The sequence below is a fragment of the Halichoerus grypus genome, chromosome 2 (genome assembly GCF_964656455.1).
Source record: "Halichoerus grypus chromosome 2, mHalGry1.hap1.1, whole genome shotgun sequence".
Classification (NCBI taxonomy): Eukaryota; Metazoa; Chordata; class Mammalia; order Carnivora; family Phocidae; genus Halichoerus; species Halichoerus grypus.
In genome coordinates, this window is record NC_135713.1 from 78,436,310 (window position 1) to 78,453,350 (window position 17,041).

General features: G+C 38.8%; 1 protein-coding gene and 1 non-coding gene across 22 annotated transcripts in view; one reads left to right on the top strand and one right to left on the bottom strand.

Annotated features, from left to right (window-relative positions):
* CAST (calpastatin) overlaps positions 1-17,041 on the bottom strand; it is a 113,592-nt gene that overhangs the window by 83,872 nt on the left and 12,679 nt on the right. For all 21 annotated transcript variants that reach the window (XR_013445680.1, XR_013445679.1, XM_078067033.1 and 18 more), the window contains exon 2: positions 16,628-16,690. Coding sequence is in view for 18 of the 21 variants with exons in the window: in XM_078067033.1 (XP_077923159.1) it covers positions 16,628-16,690 (63 nt within the window). In the remaining 3 variants the exon portion in view is untranslated. The remainder of the gene's footprint in view (positions 1-16,627; positions 16,691-17,041) is intronic.
* Positions 15,617-15,740, top strand: LOC118530807 (small nucleolar RNA SNORA28). The gene has a single exon (XR_004914814.1). It is a non-coding gene; the product is annotated as a small nucleolar RNA SNORA28 (small nucleolar RNA).

The following is a 17,041-nucleotide window of genomic DNA, read 5'->3' on the forward strand; positions in this document are numbered from 1 at the left end:
TAGACTAAAGGCCAGCAGGAAGATTTTTCCTTGCCAACCAATCACAAGCCTTGTAGTATTTATGAGCTCTTCTTTAAGTTTTATAGAAAAGAAATGATCAGGAAGAGACTGCCCCTTATGCTATCCATCAGGTCCCAGGCCTGGCTGAGTCATTCTTTCCTTGTAGTTGACTGAGCAGGCCACGGGCCTCAGTCCTAATGACTGACGGAGAACGTGTGTGATCTCCCCTGCAGCGCTGAGTGTATCCAGGCCGTTTCAATGGACTGTGAACCCACACCTACTTTAACCAGACTCTCCCACCTCCAAAAGTGGTTCAGAGTCTACCAGCCAAGAGACCCACAAAAGAGGCACCACGTGCTTGATTTCAGTGAATACACAGATTAGATCGCTTCTACCTGCAGCTGCAGAAAGGTATGAAAAGAATGAATTATATACCTTTTTTTATATGTCTGCCATAGTTCATAACACAGATTTTTTTATTAAATGAGTCAGAACTCAAGTCTTAAAAAAAACTGTTTTCAAAGCATCAGTGACGTTCCAAGAGCCACGCAAAGAGTTGTTGTGTCACCATCTCCCAAAATCTCAGGAAAGGCCCCGTGAGTGAAGCCTCATGTCGTCCTGAGACTTAGTGACCACAAAGAAAGGTGTCAGCTTCCCTAGAGTAAAGGCTCTATCTTTTGATCTGTGTGGCAAGAATCCTGGCTCCACCAAATGCCCACTGAGACCATGGGCATGTGTATCCACACTTCTTAAGCACTATTTTTCTCATCTGAAAAAAGGAATAACTGTACCCATACCTAAGACGGAGATTATGAGGATCAAAGGAGATGAAGAATGGTCTGAGGTCTGTGGCCCACAGGCTGGAAATCCCTACTCTAGAGAGACCCAAAATCCTTGATCGAGTAGCAATGGAATAGGTTGATCTCCCCAAGGGCAACCCCAATGGGCCTAGTTTTACCTCATGAGGAATCTTAGTGGCTGTTGAGAATTTTCCATGAGCTTTTATTATTTATATAATCAGAAAAAAATATTTTCTTTCATTAGATAGAAAAAAGTTTTTTTTTTCCTTAGGGACTGGCCATGATTCTAATAACGGACACCAGTACGTTATTTGGGAATAGTTTGATCCTTTTGAGGTTTGCTTTTAAGCCTTGTTAGGTTGGACGAAAGCAGCCTTCAAAGTAGGACTAATTTTTCTTTTCTCAATACAGAGATGATCCCCTTCTGAGTCGTCTACCCAGTGACTCTGACTGGTGGGAACACATCATACGCCTAGGCCCGTGTGAGCTCTGGGGTTTACATGAAGGTGTAAATGTGAGGCACCGAGCCCACAGCCAGACATAGCGTGATGACTCACAAAACGCTGGCTAAGCGTGGCCCCGGACTCCTTACATGGTGAATGCTGAAAACCCTCGCTCTTGAGTGAGGCCTGCCAGCGTCACCACAGCAAGTGCTGCTGGCCTGGCATTAGACGTCAAAGACGAGGCCCCCCTGCACAGCTGCTGGCTGTCACACAGGTCTCTTGTGTGTGTGTGTGTGTGTGTGTGCGTGTGTGTGTGTGTTTGTGTGTGTGTGTGTGTGTGTGGTGGGGCGGGGGTTGGACGGTGATTCAGGGTCAGAAGATGGGCAGGAATAGACATGACCTCAGTGTGTTTCCTGAGAGCTGCAAGGACCCTTTTGAGGCACCCCAAGGCGTCAGACGTCAAGATACTGCAGAGATGATTTCAACAGTTTTGTTGCACATTGAAATGGTGGCAGACTACCTGGAAAGCACTAAAACTCATTAGTATATCAACAAATTAGTAAGTCAGTGACCAGGTTTATGAATGAGAAACATTTAACAGCCCACCTGCAAAACAGTGCTCAAACACCTTCAGAGTAAAGGGAGGAACTTAAGTTTGTAAGCTGGGCTACGTGCTCCTTTCAAGTACAAGTTTGTTTCCCTTTCATATTTATGAAGTTTGTACATTAGGAAATGTGGAGTCAAAAGTTTAAGGAAATTTAGATCCAAAAAGGAGGAGTGCTCCTACCCTGAACAACTAAAAAGCTCCCAGAGAATAATATGAAACAGTGGTTTTCAGACATGGGACACCAGGCAGCATAGGATGTTCCCTGACAGGGAAACGAGTGAAGGGAGCCCAGTCTGCCCCAGCTTACTGCCTAGAGAAGTTTCCAGGCTGCATGAGCATGGAACGTGGAGGAAGAACCGAGGCAGAAGCCATTAATCTCTATGGGTTGAGGAGGTAGAGCTGGGAGTTCCACAGACCAAGGGGGCTTAAGGAAGAGCACCAGAAAGAAGAGAGCTGCAGGAGAGAGCCCCAGAGGTCTGCATGTGCATGCCTGTGAAGAAACCCCAAGTCCGGGTCAAGAACACCCAGAAGGAGCAGAGGTATAACCCCAGAGACCGGGAATAGAGTGTGTTCCCAGAAGTCAGAATCATTGGTAGAGTCCGCAGAAGGACAAGTTAGTCCTCCTCTAAAGGCTGCTCTGGTCCAGCCAAACAAAGCTTAAAAGCAAACCTCAAAGGATTAAACTATTTCCAGGTGACTTAACTGTGTCCCAGAACATAGCTCAACAGCAGCAACAAACAAGCTCCCAACAAGATGAAATGCACATTTGTTTGACATCTAATAAAAAATTATATGGCATGCACAGAAGCAGAAACATAAAACTTTATTTTCCATAGGTAGGAAAATATAACGTTCAAAAAGCATAGTATCTTGATTGCAGTGCTGGCTACACTAATCCATACATGTAATAAAATGGCATAGAATTTACATACACATGTTGTTCCAATGTCAGTTTCCTAATTTTGATAATGTACTATAATTACATACCATGTAACCAATGGGAAAACTGTACGAAGGGTACAGGGGACCTCTCCATACTATCTTTGCAACTTCCTAGGAATCTAATTATTTCAAAATCGGAAGCTTTTTAAAAGTAAGTTACGGAGAGGGGAGCCTGGGTGGCTCAGTCGGTTAAGCGTCTGCCTTCGGCTCAGGTCATGATCCCAGGGTCCTGGGATTGAGCCCCGCATCGGGCGCAGGGAGCCTGCTTCTACCTCTGCCTGCTGCTTCCCCTGCTTGTGCTCTCTCTATCTCTCTGACAAATAAATAAAATCTTAAAAAAAAAAAAAAAAAGTAAGTTAAAGAGAGACATAAAAGATATTTTCTTAAAAACCACCCAAATCAAACTTCTAAAGATAAAAAAAATGCATATTTGAGGTGAAAAATACACTAGGATTAAGAACTGATGAAATATTGCAAAAGAAAAGATTAGTGAACATGGATGCATAGCAACAGAAACTATCCAAAATGAAACAGCAAGTAAAGACTAGGGGTTAGGGAACAGAGGGGTCAGTGAGCTGTGGGACAACTTGAAGCAGCTAATATTTGTATAATTGCAGCCTCCAAAGATGAGGAAAGACATGGAGACAAATCAAAATACATGAAGAAATAATGGCCAAAACATTTCCAAATTTGATGAACCCACCAATCCAAGAAGCTCAACAAATGCCAAGTAAGACTGAGGGGTTGGGTATGAATAAAGGGGCAAGTTGGCTTTTAGATGCCCATTCCTCAGAGACTTCCACTGATGATGAAATCCACCTATGTTGCAAGACCTCCATCTCCTGCCCCAGAAGACACGGAGCCTTCCCTGCCAGGGAGTTGGTCAGAGTTTCTGCAGCCACAAATCCAGTGATTCTCTCCTCCACCCAAAGTGCAGGAAAATGGGGCATCTGGGTGGCTCAGTTGGTTAAGCGTCTGCCCTCGGCTCAGGTCATGGTCTGGAGGTCCTGGGATGGGGCTCCACATGGGGCTCCCTGCTCAGCAGGGAGTCTGCTTCTCCCTCTCCCTCTGCCTCTGCCCCCCACTCGTGCTCACGCTCTCTCTCAAATAAATAAATAAAATCTTTAAAAAAAATGCAGGAAGGGGCGCCTGGGTGGCTCAGATGGTTAAGCCTCTGCCTTCAGCTCAGGTCACGATCCCAGGGTCCTGGGATCGAGTCCCGCATCGGGCTCCCTGCTCAGCGGGGAGCCTGCTTCTCCCTCTCCCTCTGCCGCTGTCTCTCTCTATCTCTCTCTCTGACTCTCATGAATAAATAAAACATTTAAAAAATAAATAAAAAATAAATAAATAAAATGCAAGAAAATGGAGATGGTCTACTTTTCTACCAAAGTAATAGCAAATATTCCCTGGGGAGCCCTTAAGAGAGCAGGCTAGGGGATTCTCTAGCTTACAATGGTCTACAAGTAACAGATCAAATATTATATGTGACAAAATTTTTTTTTTTTTAAAGATTTTATTTATTTATCTGAGAGAGAGAATGGGAGACAGAGAGCATGAGAGGGGGAGAATCAGAGGGAGAAGCAGACTCCCCGCTGAGCAGGGAGCCTGATGTGGGACTCGATCCTGGGACTCCAGGATCATGACCTGAGCCGAAGGCAGTTGCTTAACCAACTGAGCCACCCAGGCGCCCCTATACGTGACAAAATTTTTGAGCCCACGGATACACAAGAACTTTTGCATTAAAAGAGTATTGAAATCCTCAAAGGTTCAATGTGGCTGCTGGCATGTTCAAATCATTTCTCAAGATATTTTTGAAACTGTTTGTTGAACTGTTTTCAGAAACTGCAACACACTATTTGATTATCCTTAGATGCAAAGCAAACATTTATCCTCTAAATGGAGACTTCAGCTTCTGAAACTCCCAAAAGTTAATCAGATTCACATGTGGTAATTATGAGAAGGCTATCGAACTGGATGATACTGATTGATTTTAGTGAAAAAAAGTATTGAAGAAGAGATGAAATTCTTCTATGCTCCAAATGTAAAGTGGAATTAGTTTCAACATTATTTGAACAATGGAATTAACTATATAAATTTTCAGGTTTCATTTTACTGATTTCATTTTATTGATATGGATTTCATTTTATTGATATGAAGCCACCATTTTCTTTCCTTTTTCATACCTCTCGCAAACGGATGCTTCTTAAAATCACTAGAAGAGGGGAGGTGGGGAGGATTAAGAGTACACTTATCATGATGAGCACTGAATAATATATAGAATTGATGATCATATTGTACACCTGAAACTAATAAAACACTGTATGCCAATTACACTTCAATAAAAAGATCAGTATAAGAAAGCTGGGGTCAGAGATTAACTGATGGTTTTATTTCCTTTCTTAGCATTTTCTAATCAGTGCATTTTTAGATCAGTGGTTTCTTAGACTTGATGAAATGTAGTCGTTTACAGGATACAAACTCTCATTAAAATACATGTTTTGACATATTTGTTAACAACTCAGTTCTATTACTTAATAGTTACCCTATAAAATGACAAGAAGTATTGTGTTCCCACATGAAAACACATGCTAAATTGGAAAATAGTATCTGGAAAATGATTGTCTTTCAAAAGGGTAGGCAGATTCCCCAACACTAGCAATTATAAAGCTTGACTTTTACCTACAAATGTTCCTTCATACCATGGTTGTAAATAATGTACAAATAAGAACAAGTTCCCTTTATTACCAAAAGAAGTATAAATGTATGCTACCACAAATGCAATGCAATAAATAGGATATGTTAGCTCCTGGGAAACACTGATAAATAAGTCTTAATGAATAAATCTCACCATTAACTCATTGCATAGAAATTCACTTATTGAATGAAATGCCTCATGCACAACGGTCTTAATAACACAGACTACGGTAGCTGCACTTCACTGAGTTTGGCTATATTCTAATTAGTCAGTACCCATCATCATCTGCAAGTCAACTCAAGTCTTTCTAGTCCCGAGGGGGCTGCCCTGACAAGCAGCCAAATGCTATCCTTCTGACTCTGAGTCTGCTGTGACTCAGTTTCCCTCCTTGTTGCACTTCATACCCCCCAGGGTGGGAATAGCTGTACTACTCTTCCTTACATTTCAGATTCCTGGGAATTGGAATAATTTACTCTTTTTTTTAATTTATTTTTTATTGAAGTATAGTTGACACACACTGTTACATTAATTTCAGGTGTGCAACATAGTGATTCAACATCTCTATACGTTATGTTAGCTTCACCACGAGTGTAGCTACCATCTGTCACCGTACGACACTGTTACAGTGTCATGGACCATATTCCCTATGCTGTGCGTTTTATTCCTGTGGAATGACTTAATCTTACTTTACGAACTTCTTGAATGAAAACGAGGTAGAACACAAGGAAGAAAGATGGAAAGAAGAGTTACAAAAATTGACAGCAGTAGTAAGAAAGTTTTTGGTGTTGGTCTTACATCGAATTCTTAAAATAAGTAATTTTATGAATACTATCAGATACTAGATAAAAGCACAGACTCTCTAAACTGAATCAATTCTGAACTTCACTACCAAATACCTGTGTGACCTTGGTATTAAATACCTTATTTAATCAAGCTTTGTCTCAATTTCCTCATCAGGAGAATGGGATTATTGTAAGAGGGTGTGTGTGTGTGTGTGTGTGTGTGTGTGTGTGTGTGTGTGTGTAATGGCTATATTTGTATTAGCTATTATTATCAAATGCTCTCTAGTTCTCAACTACCATTACCAATCGACAGAAAAATTGTGCTACATAATTCTCTTCTCCTCTTGTCAAACTACTTCTCACTAAGATGTTAATAATTAATATATTCTCTCTCCTAGGAATACCCATAATTTAAAGGCAGAGCCAGGGGAAGGCAACGTTTAACTCAAAGTTTAAGTAAGCTGCTAACAGTGGAATTACAGACATCAACAACAATCCAACTGGGAAATTATCAGATGGTACCTCCTAAATATATCTACTCAATAAGATTGTCCCTGCAGGGGTGGGGATGGTGTGTACATCTAAATGTCTTTAAACTGTATGTCCCATTTTAGGGGTATTTTTTGTATTCACATATGTGTGTACTTCTCAGAGGAAAAGATCAGTTTTCATCAGATTCCAAAGGGACTATGAACTAAAAATAGTTAAGAATCCTTGCCCTCTAAGCTGCCTTACTTAAATCCTCACTCTGTCCATATCTAAGAGACGCACTTCTATTCAAACATGCACACACACACACACACACACACACACACACACACACAGCAGCAGCAGCCTTGTTCTGGAAGTATCTCTTAGAGGTTCCAAAGAAAAGCTCACATGTAAAATACTTCTCTCTTTAAGGTCTAAGGTCTCTTCCATTTTTCTTTTATTATCTGATGTTGTTTTTCCTTCTGATGAAAAAAATACATTTAGAATAAAGGAAAAAGTAGAAAGAAAGAAATGTAAAGTACTCAAAATCCTGCCAATCAGGACAGCTACTTTCAGTTATTTTTCTACTTTTATAAATACAAAAATATGCACAATATGTTACAATATGAAATCGTAAGCTTTTCATCTTTCTTTAACCTAACATAAACACTTTTCTCAGTCATTAAAAGTTCTTTGAAGCATGGTGTTAAAGATGCTCTGGTTACTATATCTGTGTCATAACTTCACCAATTCATTACTGCTATACATGTATTTCTCTCCTAGCTTGTTATTATAAATACAGTGATAAAGATTCTTGTGCCACCAAGCACACCTCCAATTATGTACTTGAAACAAATTCTAGACTTGGAATTTCTGGGTCAAAAAGGTTTGTTTTTCTTATTTAAGTCTCAGTTATTTTATATTTTAAAATACCATTTATGTTTTTATTAAAGGAAAAGCTTAATTATATATTTCCAATCTTATAATTTGGAAGTTTTCAAATATTTAAAGAAAATTTATATAAGAAGTCAAAATCAAGCCTCTTAAAATACACACACACACACACACACCCATAACATATGCTAATTTACAAAGACAGAGTCAACCATGTACCCAGCAAAGAATTTCCTCCTTTTAACCACTGGGTGTCCCCTGAACTATATGTTTATGGCATTTGGGTAGATATCACACCTAACAAGTATCTCAGCGAGCTCCTGTCCTTAGGGCTGGTAGTAAGAGCCTTCATTGTCTTTTTTTTTTAAATTATTATGTTAATCACCATACATTACATCATTAGTTTTTGATGTAGTGTTCCATGATTCATTGTTTGTGCATAACACCCAGTGCTCCATGCAGAACATGCCCTCTTTAATACCCATTACCAGGCTAACCCATCCTCCCGCCCCCCTCCCCCCCAGAACCCTCAGTTTGTTTTTCAGAGTCCATAGTCTCTCATGGTTCGTCTCCCCCTCCGATTTCCCCCCTTCATTCTTCCCCTCCTACTATCTTCTTCTTTTTTTTTTTCTTAACATATATTGCATTATTTGTTTCAGAGGTACAGATCATTGTCTTTTAAATGAATTATTTTAAAATTTATTAGTCATTCTGCTTCCTATTCAGCTTTCATTATTCAGTGAAATAGATGTATGGTTTCAGATTTTACCAAGTCTATTCAGTGTTTTAAGAAAGCACACGAAAAAGTAAGTAACAAAATTATATTCACTGAAGCAATTTTTATCCCAAGTACTAACTGAAACCAAAATTGGAATGTGAATATGAAAGCATTTTAGCCTTCAATTTCCCATAAGAGAAATGTGTTTCTTCAAAACTGTATTTGCAGATTTCAGATTCCAGAGTGCTATATTTCTGGAATATACTAAAGTCCAAAAATTCTGCTCCTTGAGCTCCAATTAGACCACTTAGGAATCAGAGGCTTGATTTAAAAAAGAAAGAGCCCCGGGGGATGCGAACCCTGAAGTGAATAACCAGCCAGGAAGTTTGGAGTCCTAATGATTAAGATAAACATATGTTTAGAATTCAATCCTGAGTTCTTTCCAAACAATGTCTTTCGTACCTGTTATTATTCGATTAACAAATGATTCCATTTACCCATAAACAATTGCCAAACAATCAAAGAAATCTGTAACATGGGATGCATCTTGGCCACACTTATCTTTTTTTGTATAAATAAACACTGATTTCAACTTCCTTTTTTTTTTTTCCCTTTATCGGATGTTCACTACATAAATCCATGTACATTGAAGAGTCATCAGTGCAGAATCTCCACTTACTCAGCACCCTCACAATCCTAACAGTAACAGCTTCAAAGAGGACAAACAAAATCCCAATCCACGATCAAGGGCCTTTCCACAGCCCCCATAATTCGGCAATTATCAGCCCAGAACTTTCTTCCAGTCTTCCCATTGATGACACAGCAACATCCTGGTCCTTCTACCCTTTTAACTGCTTCTTCTTTGACTTGTTCACTGATTTCTCCTTCCTACCTCCCCCACACAGGCATTTATCAACATTTGCTTCTGCTTTCTCTCCTCTCTCTCTACACCGTTTCCCTCGGTAATGTCAACCAAGAATGTTGGCAGTGAGGGTAAGAAATAAAGATAGAATGGGAGCTTGAGCAATTTCAAAGGACATGTTTTAAAACTGTTTATAATGAGGAAGACTGAACTAATATGTAGTCTAAGAGGAGTCGTTAAACAAAGAGTAGAAGAAAGAAGGAATAACTTCAGGGACAAGGTCCTAGGAAAAGAAGGAAAAAATGGGGTTGGTACCTGCTTCTCCAACCAAAGCCGCCCACATGATCCATGACTCTGAAACTACAGCACTCTTAAGGTGCTTCAGAGTCACGCCATCCCCAGAACATGGCAGAGCAGAGTTGGGTCAAGGGCGAGGGTGAGGAAATCATCTTAGAAAGAAAGAAAGGAAGGAAGGAAGGAAGGAAGGAAGGAAGGAAGGAAGGAAGGAAGGAAGGAAGGAAGAAAGAAAGAAAGAAAGAAAGAAAGAAAGAAAGAAAGAAAGAAAGAAAGAAAGAAAGAAAAGAAAGAAAGAAAGAAAGAAAAAGGAAAAAGAAAGAAAAAAAAAAAAGAAAAGCACTCTATAAATATTATCTCAGTGTTACTCAAAATGTGCTCAGAAGACCATTGACATAAGAGCCATCTGAGGTAACTGGTAAAAACAAAACAAAAAAGGAAGCAAAAAAGACAACAAAAACCCTAATTCGTTAACCCTACCTTAAATTTGCTAAATCAGAATCTCTGAGGATGGGGCCCAGGAGTCCGAATTTTTCATACTATCTCTAAGTGATTGTTAGGTACACTAATACCTGAGAACCACTGTGTTATTTCATGTAATATCCTGGGAAATTAGGAATAGGGAATTATTAATAATTTTTTATGATATTAACACAGTGCTCTAGTATTTGCTAAGCATTCTGTAATAATGTTGATTGAAACATACAAGACTTGATGACGTCAACTTTCCATTAGGTTTTGCTTTCACTAAGGAACCTCTTTTAAAAGGCTATAATGAGCTATTACGCACATTGTTATATGATAAAATGTTGTTGACTTTACGACAAGAATCATACATTTATCAGTCCTCAGATGAATCATTTTGCTATGGGCATGATTTCAGGTTATTGTCCCTTTTTAATCAGTCATGCCATTATCTTTGAGAAGCTAATAAAATCTAAAGAGAAGAATGAAAACAAATACATACTTTAAAACAGTATATTTCAGGAATAATATTTAATCAATCTGTCCATCAGGATTCCAGGACTTATGATTTACTCTGAGGCCAGCAAATTTAACTTCCATTTAGTTCCTTTGCTATTTTGTTAACATTTGATTCCAATTCCATGTGCCATAAGTACAATCTTTCAGAGACAATTTTGGTGGGACCCTAAGGTCTTAGGTAATTAGGCTCACATATTCAAAGTACAATAATGAAGTACAGATTATGACTGTATGATATATTGTTGACCTATTTATATGCTCACTGATAAAGGCAAAGTACTTACTGTTCTTATTAGCCATTCCCTATCCAATGATATAACAATATGTATATCACAGATGCTTGATTTAAAAGCACACTATTTGCATAATCTTTATTAAAGCTGTATCCTTTGCTTCTGGTAAAACAATTCACTGAAGGATGATGCGTAAGGTCTCTACTTTCTAGCTACTGGCATATGTTTCTGGGTTCAACAAAAGAATTTGCATCCTGTCCCATCCCATTGTTAGCAATCAATAAGGGGCTGACTTCTATTGCCGTGAGAGCTAAACCAAAATAAGGACAATAATTAAATAAGACATTTCAGGAAAAAATTAATAGAGAGAAACAGATATATAGGCACATCCTGGCAATTTTTTAAATTGTAAGAACAGCAACAAAATTGTATATGCGCCAAGGCAGGAAAAACAGGGTTTATAAAAATAAAACTAGGCTTCCCAGACATTTTCTTTACAACTCTAAAGTCAGAAAAATCATGGAGCAACAGGTATGGGATTTTGAGGGAACAGAACTGCTAGCCAAGGATGTTGTACAATTCTGTATTTATTTCTTGTGTGAAGTCAGCACCAAAGCATGCTTAGATCCACACAGACTCAGAAAATCACCATTCACGCCCCCTCCCTGAAAAATTTATGTTAAAAAATATTCCAGTCAATGAAGAAATGAATCAAAATTTAGAACTCAGAAAAAAAAAAAAAGAAAATTAGGAAACTGTAGTCCAAAAGAATTTCTGGCACCTCCCTTTGTTTAACCTACCACATCAGCCATGCGGTTGGATTCTGGGCTGGCTGCTGGTATGGGTGTCCGGGGGAGCCAGGCGGAACTGCCCTTGGGACACATCTTTGGCTTTGCCTCTTTCTGGAAACTGGGACATGAGCTTGCGTAGCCACAATCAACCGACAATTAATATGGACTCTGTCGTGGGGCACCTGGGTGGCTCAGCGGTTAAGCGTCTGCCTTCGGCTCAGGTCAGGATCCCAGGGTCCTGGGATCGAGCCCCGCATCGGGCCCCCTGCTCAGCCAGGAGCCTGCTTCTCCCTCTCCTGCTCCCCCTGCTTGTATTCCCTCTCTAGCTGTCTCTCTCTCTGTGTCAAATAAATAAAATCTTTAAAAAAAAAAAAAAAAAAATATGGACTCTGTCGTCATGACCCATAATCCCTTAAAATGATGTATGCTGAACTACTCTTCCAGAATTTTCTAACAGCTACACCACTTGCTTGTGGGAACACTGTCCCAGAAGACTTTTTGAGGAAGTATGTGTTTCTCCCTCACAAACACAGCAACAAAATAAAAACCAGATTAAATGCCATACTAAATGCCAAGATACCTGAATAATGATTTTCTTAAGTCACCCACAGTAATGACTCTTTTTAATTGGAATAGATTGATCTCTCACAAAGCACATTATTTATTGTTTTCTAGGCCCTCCTAGTGATGTTTGTTTGTTATCTCAGCTTAAACATAATATACAGAGAAAAAAAGACTTAGGGAAATACACCAAGATGGAAGTAGCGGCCATCTCTGTAGGTGCTAGAATTCTGGATGATGGTATTTTTTTCTTTAAAGTCTTCAGTATTTTCTCAATTTTCTTCTGTGATTATGTTTTAGCTGTATAAAAAGTTGCTAAAATTAGGGGTTCCTGGGTGGCTCAGTCAGTTAAGCATCGGACACTTGATTTTGGCTCAGGTCATGATCTCAGGGTCATGAGTTGGAGCCCCGCATTGGGCTCCGCATTGGGCATGGAGCCTGTTTAAGATTCTCTCTCCTGCTCTCCCTCTGTCCTCCCCCTGCTAGTTTTCTCTCTCTCTAAAAAAAAAAAAAAGTTGCTAAAATCAATATATATATTAAGTATGAACACAAGATATTATGGCATTGATTTAAGAATACACACAAAATTGTATAGCAATAGTTATAACTAAGTGGTAGATTAGGTAATACTGTTTTTCATAAGTACATATTGCTTTTGTAATTAAAAAAAAAAAAGACTAATTGGGGGGCACCTGGGTGGCTCAGTCGGTTAAGTCACTGACTCTTGGTTTCTGCTCAGGTCATGATTCATGGGTCCTGGGATCAAGCCGTGAGTTGGGCTCCTCACTCAGCGGGGAGTCTGCTTGAGATTCTCTCCCTATGCCCTTCCCCCCACTCATGTTCTTGATCTCCCTCTCTCTCAAATAAATAAATGAATCTTTAAAAAATTAATAAAATAAAAACGAGTAATTTCATTAAGAGAAAAAGTGTAAAAAATGTTGGAGTCATTCAATACTTCATGGATTTTAGAAGGAGGAAAGGTAAACACTGAAGAATGCTTTTACTATTACTGATGGTAAAGAAAATCTGCCCCATATCTTTTCCTCTAAGGTGCAATTTCTATTCTCTTGTATTTACAGCTCCCTTTCTGTGCCCCTAAAATATTTCTATTATTAAATTTGAGTTCTTATAATTGGCTCTGTAAGATTATGCCCATCTAATGCTTTAAATTCCATCCCTCAGGCCTTCACTGAAATATGTTGCTAAAATGCTCACACTCCCCCAGTGAGTCCAGATGTGTTAGTCAAATACTTTATAAATAGATTTGATTGCAGGTTTGGAAAGGCTTCTCTCTTCCAGTGTCTTTAAAGGGGCTGGTGTTAAATGTTTTCATTTTTCTTTTTCCTGCTCTAGTCCTTGTATCTTCGGCTTGTTAGTCCATGCAACTATTAGTTTTATAATTCCTCTACATCTGAGGAGGACAAAGCCAAATCACAATGACTGGTACAAACAAGTAAGTGAATTCGTTCTCCTAGACACTTACCCTAGGCATTCCTCAAGCATTTGTATTGCAAATGCAACATGACAAATGATATCTTGGTTGTAAGATTCCATTAAAATTGCTGCCAACTTCTTAGGATCATTAGTGGTTGTATAGGGGTCAAACACCAAACAAGTAAGAACTATTTACGATTGCTGGAGAGAAAGAGCTCTAACCTTCACACAAAGCATTCATCCCCAGGTATGTTTACATGCGTCAATATAATAGTGGCTCTTACTTCACCCTAATCATTTTTTCTCCTGGTTATATCTTCCTGAAGTCCTCCTATGTATCCTTTCTCTTGCACTTCCAAATAAAATGCAGCAGGATAATAAAGAGAGAAAGAAAAAAAAAAAATGCCAAAAAGTACCCCTGAGCCTAGAAAGCCCTTTTCAAACTGACTTTGTTTCAAAGGCCTGGGTTCGTCTGTGGAAGCCGAACCCACATGTTTGCATACGCTTAGGGACATGCTATTTAACCTCTGGAAGCATATACTAGTCTGCAAATGGATTACCAAAACCCAAATGAAGCTTCTGAATCTCATTTCTTGTTCAAAAGAGCAGTAGGTAATGAAATATTTGGGAGAAAGGATTGGTTTCAGGAAATCTTTCTGTGGTGATTTTGAGAAGGAAAGAGGACGGTAACCAATCGTGGATGGTGGGCAGGGCAAACAAATCCAAATCACACTTGGTTTTACAACTGTGCACACAAAAGCTAAAATAACGCCTAATGCAAGATGGTTTCCTTGAATTCTCTCCAGGGCCAGAGTATCTCACCAAGGACTAATTTGTATGTGACATAAAGAATAAGAGATTCCCTGGAGACAGACCATACTGGAAATATGCCTTGACTACCAAGTCATCCCACCCACAGGTCTGTCTACCCTATCAGATGTACATGGACAGAATTTGGGGAGATGATAAATAATCTTCAGTCTCAAACTGTATGAATCTCTACAGTGATTTACACCACGGGAGCGGGGAAAAGCCTCTGTCCCCTCTTCACTTCTGCTGGCTGAGACAGAGCAAAACAGACCAATGTATCCAGGCTCGGCACAAGACGAGTTGTAAATCTGAATTTCTCAGAAGCGTTACGAAACAAAACCAGAATTCCTTGACAGGCTGATAAACAGAAGAAAAATTCCTTCTTCCTTTCCTTGAGGTGGAAGTTCGGCCTTTTGTTTCAAACTTAAAGTGCAGTCTGCCTCTATAACACAGAAATCTCAGATTATGTCCCCCCGCTGCATTTGTAACAGAGGTCCTTATGAGTTTTCTCAAGCCCCTTATAAATACGGAAATAAGGTACTTTATAGTCTAGATATTATGAAAAAAGAAAAACAACCTAACACTGTGCTATAGCAGTTGTTGCCTAAACCAACAATGCCTATATATTCAAGATGTAATATTTAAGCTTTAGAGTAATAACACAATTAGTGATATATGAACTAGCCAACTATTCACTTGACCACGTTAGGAAAGATTTCCTTTTGTGTGTAAATAGTTTAATCTCGATTTATAGTAATAAAGAATAACATCCAAACGCATTATTTTGGGGTCTGGAGAATAAAGAAACTCTATAGTTTTCAAATCATAAATTATTTGATAGATAACTTATCTGGGAATATATTTAAAAGGTAGGGTAGATAAGGAACTGAATGACACTCTACAGATTTTCATGCTAGTAAAAGGAGGAAAATGTGGGTTTTTTTTAAAAAATATTTTTATTTATTTATTTGAGAGAGAGAGAATGAGAGAGAGAAAGCAAGAAAGTGGGGGAGGGTCAGAGGGAGAAGCAGACTCCCCGCTGAGCAGGGAGCCCGATGTGGGACTCGATCCCGGGACTCCAGGATCATGACCTGAGCCAAAGGCAGTCGCGTAACCAACTGAGCCACCCAGGCACCCTGTGGTTTTTCATATGGGAATTTATTTTTTAAAAATTTAACCAAGAAACAGGATAAAATCTTAATGTTTACTCTTACTTTCTAATTTTAAAGAAACATCTGCCTTCCATGGGTACAAAAAATTCATTACAAATTTGCTTGTCAAGAAATAATCTATTAAAGCAACACTTTGTAGCACATAATCCAAGTGTGTCTGACACAATTTGGGCTTGCTATGGCAAGAAAGTCTCACCTATTCCAGCACTCTCCTCCATGAGACCAACTTTATATAGACTTAAACAGTGTAAAGTAAATAAATAAATAAAATAGAAATTAATAATTAAAAAGGAAAGACTCTAAATTATATTTTCATGTGCATTGGCAATGAAAATGACAGTAGAAAGTTCAGCGAACTGCAGTGCAGAATCCATAGAAGGGTCTAGCTGTAACAGCCTCCTTATATATATTGAATATATTGAAATATATTAAATATTACAAAATTGCAGAAAGAAGAGGAACAAAATTTCTAAAAACATTTTGATAACATAGAGGAAAACATCATGATCATTTTTATACTTTCTTGTACCCTTTGAAAGGACAGCACATTCGTAGGATCCTTCCACGGACAAGTCGGCCAGTGTTGACAGGGCACATAATAGTGCATCATTCACTGGAGGAAGAAATTCAGTGTCAAAGAAAACTCATCCCCAAGTGGAAAGGTTTGGTTTTACTCCTTTTCCACAGAATTGATCCAAATCAAAATAGTCTTTCTTTCTTCCTTTTGTTTATGAACTGGAATAATGGGTTCATCCAGGCGATCACTGTCCTTTTTCCTAGTGTACTCTCATGAACAAAGATGTCCTTTTCCACTACAGCATTTGGTTTCTCCCTCCAAATCTGCCATGTTCACCAACACAACATTTAAGGTTCAGCAATTCCTATAGAGAAAACACCCTCAATAACTGGCTTCTGTTCCTAAATAGAAACTATTTCTAAAGGTTCTTTCCCCAGGAACACTTTATTTTTCATTAATTTTTAATGATTTCCACTTATATTCTTGAATCAAATCTTGGTTAAGACTAAATTTGCAAATATTCCAGTAGGAGGTCTTTGCAACCTTATTATCTGTTTCAAGATAGAATTCACAATTAAAAGCAAGAGAAAAGGAAAGCCCAGTATTGTGGGAATTACCTCATCTGATCCTTTCTTTTCTCCTGACTTGGAAGGTGATCCACTGGTTTTTCCACTGACATGCTATAAAAATATAAAAAGAAAAGAAAGAAAGATAATGTTTAAAAGAAGGAGGTAATACAAGATAATATAATAGTAACTTTAATCCCGAAGGACTAAATATGTAGCCTGTAAAAACAAGGACCCCTTTAATCTTCCTTCTGAAAATGCTGATAATTCTACACTGACATAGGTGGCTTTCAAAAATCAAGAGAACCTACAGACATTCATTTGGGATGTAGAAAGTCAGTCTATAATTAACCAGACACAGATCTGATGGTGATTCCAAGGCGGCATCTCATCTCCTACAAAATGCCTCACGCAATTTTAAAGCCCAAATTGCCGGCGTGGGAGACATGTGGTTCCCCATGGAGT